The sequence below is a fragment of the Otolemur garnettii genome, unplaced genomic scaffold (assembly GCF_000181295.1).
Source record: "Otolemur garnettii isolate 467f Iridium unplaced genomic scaffold, OtoGar3 scaffold00247, whole genome shotgun sequence".
Classification (NCBI taxonomy): Eukaryota; Metazoa; Chordata; class Mammalia; order Primates; family Galagidae; genus Otolemur; species Otolemur garnettii.
The window spans coordinates 1,324,174-1,330,914 of NW_003852642.1; the positions used below are offsets into that span (position 1 = coordinate 1,324,174).

At 35.6% G+C, this 6,741-nt stretch overlaps 1 protein-coding gene across 1 annotated transcript; it reads right to left on the reverse strand.

Annotated features, from left to right (window-relative positions):
* Positions 1-708: 708 nt before the first annotated feature.
* On the reverse strand, positions 709-1,689 carry LOC100950068 (olfactory receptor 8J3). The gene has a single exon (XM_003802471.2). It carries the CDS (start codon positions 1,654-1,656, stop codon positions 709-711), a length of 948 nt encoding a protein of 315 aa, XP_003802519.1. The 5' UTR covers positions 1,657-1,689.
* Between the last annotated feature and the right edge of the window lie 5,052 nt (positions 1,690-6,741).

Sequence of the window (6,741 nt, forward strand, 5' to 3'; positions counted from 1 at the left end):
CCATCTGTCAGAGGTGGTGGGTTCAAACCCAGCCCCAGCCAAAACCTACAAAAAAAAGAAAAGGAAACAAAAAAAATTTTTTTTGAGACAGAGTCTCACTACGTCACCCTTGGTAGAGTGCCTTGGTGTCACAGTTCACAGAAACCTCAAACTCTTGGTCTTAAGTGATTCTCTTGCCTCAGCCTCCCAAGTAGCTGGGACTACAAGCATCTGCAACAATGCCTGGCTATTTTTAGAGACGTGCTTCTTACTCTGGCTCAGGCTGGTCTCAAGCTCACAAACTCAGGCAGTCCACCCGCCTAGGCCTCCCAGAGTGCGGGGATTATGGGCTTGAGCCACTGTGCTCACGCTGAAAACAAAATATTTTTAAAAGATTGACTTTATTTCTCTTATTCATATTTTTCTTTCTCCACCAAAGTTAATTTTAAATAAAAATCTGATTATCTTTCCTAATCTTGGAAATATTTCTTCTCAACCTACATTTCTCCTTCTTTCTGGGCAACATTCATAAAAAGATCCTTGTTTCTGCATTACCCTCACAAACTCCAAAATCTTCCATTTATTATTTTATTCAATGCTCCTCATATACAGATGTTTTTATTTCCCAATATTACCTGTAAACATGTGAATCTTCCACCCAAATTTTCCTTCTCGTATATAAGGCACAGTATATTAATATACTCCTCATTTACAATAGATTCCTGAAAGCTACACTGATTTACAGGGAGAACATGGATAGACCATGAATTTCTTTAAGGCATCCTTCACGTCCTTATTCCTTAGGCTGTAGATCATGGGGTTCAGCATGGGGATCACCAGTGTGTAGAACACAGAAGCCATTTTATCGGTATCTAACGAGTGGTTGGTGTGAGGTTGCACATACATGAACAGCAGTGTCCCATAGAAGATGGTGACAGCCATCACATGAGAACCACAGGTGGAAAAGGCCTTTTTCCTTCCTTCTGATGAATGCATTCTTAGAATGGACAAAACGATGTTGAAGTAAGATACTAGAACTGTCACCATGGAAAAAACCATATTGGTTGCTGCAGATATGAAAACAATTGTTTCTGCTAAGTAAGTATCAGAACATGATAAGGCTAACAGGGGTGCAATATCACAGTAAAAATGATTGATCACATTAGAGGAGCAATAAAACAAAGAAAATACACAGGGTGAGACCACAATGGCCGTAAGAAAGCCATAGAGGTAGGTGAGGGACACTAGCGTGAGGCAGATCCTGGGAGACACCACCACCATGTACAGCAGGGGATTACAGATGGCCACATAGCGGTCATAGGCCATCACGGCCAGCAAGATAACCTCAGAGACGATGAAAGTCAAGAACCCTCCCAGCTGGGTGGCACATTCATAGTAGGAGGTAGTTTTTTCCTTTGTTAAAAAATTGATCAGCATTTTAGGGGCAATGACAGTAGAGTTGCCAAGATTGATAATCGCCAAATGTCGCAGGAAAAAATACATGGGGGTTTGAAGTCGAGAGTCCACACTGGTGAGGGTGATGATACCCAAGTTCCCCATCACAGTCAGCGCATAGATCACCAGGAAGACCAGGAAAAGGGGAATCTGGAGCTCGGGGCGTGTGGAGACACCCGTGAGAATAAATTCAGTGACCCATGTGAAGTTCCCAGGAGCCATGGAGGAGTTTGGGAATTCATCTGTTTAGGCAAGAAAAGAAGTGTTTATAGACTTTAAAGAATTATTGTCTAGGACTGTCATTAGATAGCAAGAGCATTTGCTGAGAGGAATGTCCTTGAGTTGGGTATTAACTACCTCAGTTATTAAACTCAGAGTTCTAAGTCTAATGAACTAGAATTGCAATCATATGGGAGAGAAAATAAGCAAGTGTGAAAATTTTTAAGTATAAAAGATTAAATAGATTAAGTAGCATCATTTAACATTGAAGGGATTTGCTCCCTTCAATCTAAGTGAATTATAAATCAGTTATTAATTTGAAAACATTTGAATTCAGGATTTATCTAATGTCTTTTGCACTGGGCATGAGAAAAGCTTGAAGAATTGTATGTCCCCTAATAATTCCAGGGCTACTTGCAGTATCTTAACCTGAGACTTTTTGTGTTTTCTGAAGAATAGGTGCTTGGAGGTACTACCCCACTCTACTGTTAAATTCTGTCCTTCTATAATGTGCACTGCAGGTATATTGAATGTGCAAATTCCACCATCTATATCCATCGGCTGCTTTTTATCACTGTCCATTTTATTAATTAAAACAAAAATACATGGAGATACATCACCAGACCTATTTTTTTCTTTCTTTCTTTTTTTGGGGGGGTTGCAGGGCTGGATTTGAACCCACCACTTCCAGTATATGGGGCTGGCACCCTAACCCTTTTGAGCCACAGGAGCTGCCCAGGCCTTTTTTTTTTTAGGGTACTGATTCTCTTTTTAGCTTTCAGTGAACACTATCGGTGAACATTTCATCAGCTTTGTATTTTCCTGACATCACACTTTACTGTACACTCTTTCCTATTCCTTCCCTCTCGTGACTCTTTTTATTCTTATACAACAAGTTTGTACAATTCTTTATATTATTTCCGTGGTTTTTATTTTCAATCATACTTTATTTATAAAATGTTATTTTTTAATTCATAAACATAACTGCTGCTTATTTTAGCTTATCTTTTCATTACATTTTTCATTTTATGATTTTTATTATTGTAGTAAGAAAAACATCCTCATTTTATAGAATTTCCATAGCAATTACATTACATATATTTGACGTAGATTAAGCATGCATTATTTTAATATGGCTGAATATTTTCCTAAAGTTGGTTAGTTTAAGGAATATGGCTTATCTTAGTCAATTAAGCCTGTTTAAAGTCATTATTCAAAGGTATAGTGGTGGGAAGCTACTTGAAAGAAGTTCTCTCACAATCCCTTATCTTTAAAATTTATGGTTAATTCTAGAGAGTTAAGACTATGTTATCACATATGTCTGAATTTTAAAAGCTTAGAGCTGTTGGCTTTTTCTTTTCTTAATTTTTTATCTGAGCCTAAGTTCTCATGCAAGACATTTTCTTTCTTTCTAAAAAGAAGAGAAGAGAAATAAAAATAAACAATATTTCCATGGTGGTGCAAAAGAATGAAGTGGCAATATAAAAAGAATCAGATCAATAAGAACAAATTGACTCCTAATTCCACTGAATGTCTTACTTGTCTTTTTGACACCAACATCCTCCTTACCTTGGCATCTCTCAGTCATACGATTTGTCACCCATTTCTTGAATTTGTACTTTTTGCCAGACCATGTTCAAGCTTTAAATGAAGTACTTGTCCCTCACAGCATGGATAAGCTATAACAGTGATAGAGCAGGGACAAAAATATATTAAAGTTCCATAAACAATGTAACTGTAAGTTAATCTGGGAGAGAAATTTGCTGTCACAGGGGACATTAGGGAAAGCTTTCTAAAAAAGTGACATTTTAATTTAAAATGATAGATTGAAAAGGGATCAGCTAACTGATGAGTCACCCGAAGAAAATCCAACATTTCAGGCAACAGTGAATTTTTTTTTTTTTTGAGACAGAGTCTCGCCATCTCACTCTTGGTAGAGTACCATGGCGTCAAAGCTCACAGAAACCTAAAATTCTTGGTCTTAAGCAAATCTCTTTGACTCATCCTCCCAAGTAGCTGGGACTATAGGTGTTTGCCACTAAGGCCTGGCTATTTTTTTAATTGCAGTTGTCATTGTTCTTTACTGAGCCCAGGCTAGGTTTGAACCCACCAGCTTTGGTGATGTGGCTGGCACCATAACCACTGTGCTATGGGTGCCAGACCAACATTGAATTTTTTGAGAATGGTACTCTGGAGGACAAACGTGGCCTTTGCCACATTTGTCCTTAATGCTTGTGAATTACTAGTCCTAATTACATGTCTCTCTTTTGCAGAAAAAGGACCTGGTTATTCTGACCCCTCATGAATGTTTAATGGAGAATCATGAAAAGAAGCCCAGCAGAGGGAAGAATGCAGATGAGTATCAAGAACTCAAGGGAACTGAACAGAGTGTTTCAAAGGAAGAAAGTTTCTCAGAGTGTAGGGGTTTGGGAGATGTTTGGTGATAACCTAGTTATCATGCTACATGCCCTGAGAAATGTCTGAACCCCAGTTTTTCCTTACCTTAATGGACAATATGTTGTGGCCTCCCGCTGTTTGAGTCTTCACAAGTTGTTATAGAGAAAAGAGATTTAAGGGTTTTTGTTTTTTATTTTTTAACTCCCTCGAGATTCATCATGTGGGTGTTTTACTCTGATTCAAGGGTAAAGTACACATAATTAATTACCTGAGGGAGAGTGCTTCCTGTATATGTTAATTATTCTCTGAATGTTCCATTAGGAAAAGTCAAAATATTTCAGTTTCATCAAATAACTTATGTAATATATCTAAACATTGAGAATCATGCCTTTGTCAGTATCTTAGTGACAATATTAGGTACATGTGAGATATACCACCCCCCACACAGAGAGACTTGCAATTTCTGAGTAAATAAACTATGATTTATTTGGAAACCTTTACATTAATGAAATCTAACAATTGAGACTGTTGATAATTTTTTTAAGTTCTCTAACTTCCTCTTTACTTGGAATACCTAAAATACACAGTCGACTTTCACATATCAAAGAGGTTGAAGACATCATTTCAATTCACAGAATGTAATGGTCTAAACATATAATACCAGGGAACTCAAATTTACAAAGTCGATACTAAGTTTTTCTAGCATATTTGAAGGCATCTGCTGTCAATGAACACAATATTGTTACATTCGGAAGACAGGAATAATGGGAAATTATCAAGCCCAGGTGGTCATCAAAATCCATGACAATTCCTATACACTTACCAAGAACCAGGTTTTCTTCTCCTAAATTCCTCTTATTTTTTTTCTTAGGATAGGAGGAATTGATGACTTTCCTCTTCCTTGTGATGTTTCCTGAGGAAATAGTATATAAATCACCCAGGGGATTATGCACAGATCATCTGAGAGACTTGAAAATGATTTATGACTTCCTATATCAACAGTGAGAAAAAGTGATGGACAATTCAAGAAAAGGAACAAAAAAACCCCATAAATGATTGGAACAGTTGTGTGGAGACCTAAATAACTTGAAAATAATTTTACAGAGTCAAATGTTATAGTAAAAATTGAAAAAGAAAATTGATACCAGCTTTGTCTCTGTAAAAACAGAATAGTTCAAAAGTAATGATGAAATTTTAAATAATATTGTATTATCATATTATCACATAAGATTTTTTCTTTTAATATATTTTCAACTGATTATAAAGTATGTAGTTGTCTCTAAGTTCAAAATATATTATTTATCCCATATACATGTCAAATAGTTATTATTATACCTGTATTGAGAGTATATGTACCTCAGAAAAAGCTCTGCAATTTCCCTGAAGTCATGTTATTGCTAACAAATAGATTTTACATTGAAGCTTCATATCTTCCAAATGAATGATATGGGATATGTATTTTATCCTTTCACTCAGGACATACATAACCATTACTGTAATGAAAACTGTTACTGCAATGACTACCCCACTATAGTGTTTTCTGAGCTGAGATCTCACTGCTATTGTATAATGTCCAATACAACCTTACCGAGAGTAAGACCTACTAAGAGATAGTATGTCTTGTCTGGCAATATTTTACCTATTTAATATTATTCTATAACTTCCATATTTTAAAAATTTGGAGAAAATTCACATAACAAAACTTGAAATATAACTGGGCAAACAATGAATTTTGAGAACAATCATGTTTCATGTGTATTGAATACTTAACTCAAGATATAGAACATTTTTAACACCAGAGAAAGTACCTGTGTGCGTCCTCTCATCCATATCCTAGGCCACGTTCATCATAGGAATGTTTTCCTTAAACCCACAAACAATATCCTTCTATCGTCAGGAAACTGTCAAATTTTATTACTAGACTTTTTTTTCCCATTTGGGAAATTTACTACTTGTTAGATTGAACAATACCTAGACACAATATCTCTCCTTCTATTTAGCATATTGCTTTTGAACTTCTCCCATATTGTGTTTGGAATACTCTGTGATATCCCATTGCATAAATATTTCAAAATTCTTTGAACAAGTCCTTATAATGAATATTTGATTTTTGGTTTATTATAACAAATCCAGTATAAGCATTTTTATACATCTTTAGGCATATGCATTAATTTTTCTGAGCTATAGATTTAAGAACGAAATTTCTGGATTATGGGTAAATGCATATTTAAAGTTAGAAGACATTTTCGAGTTTTTACACTTATTGTAGCATTTTACATTTTTAACAGCTATGTGTGGAGTCCCATTTTCTTCATATCCTCACCTATATTTGATATAGAAATGGGAATTATTGTAAAATGGTATTTCAGTGTGGTTTTAACTTTCATTTGCCTAACGACCATTATTAATGAACATTTCCATATACTTGTGGGGCATTCATATGTCTTCCTTTTATAGTGTCTCAAATTATGCCTTTTATATTGATTCTACTCCCTTATTCTTTTTGAATTTTATATGTATTCTACATATAGTGACTTTTCATATTTTCTTCTAGGAGCGTTATTATTTTCATTATTACTTTTAGGTCTTTGGTCCAGGATCCCCCAGTGTTTGCAAACACATCTGTGCTACCACTATGGGCAACAGGAAAAGCTTTCTCACCCAGGAATCCCACACGTATGCACTCAGAAC

What these genes read in the sequence shown, in the direction of transcription:
- LOC100950068 (XM_003802471.2), bottom strand. Translation starts at nt 1,656, where the DNA reads ATGGCTCCTGGGAACTTCACATGGGTCACTGAATTTATTCTCACGGGT.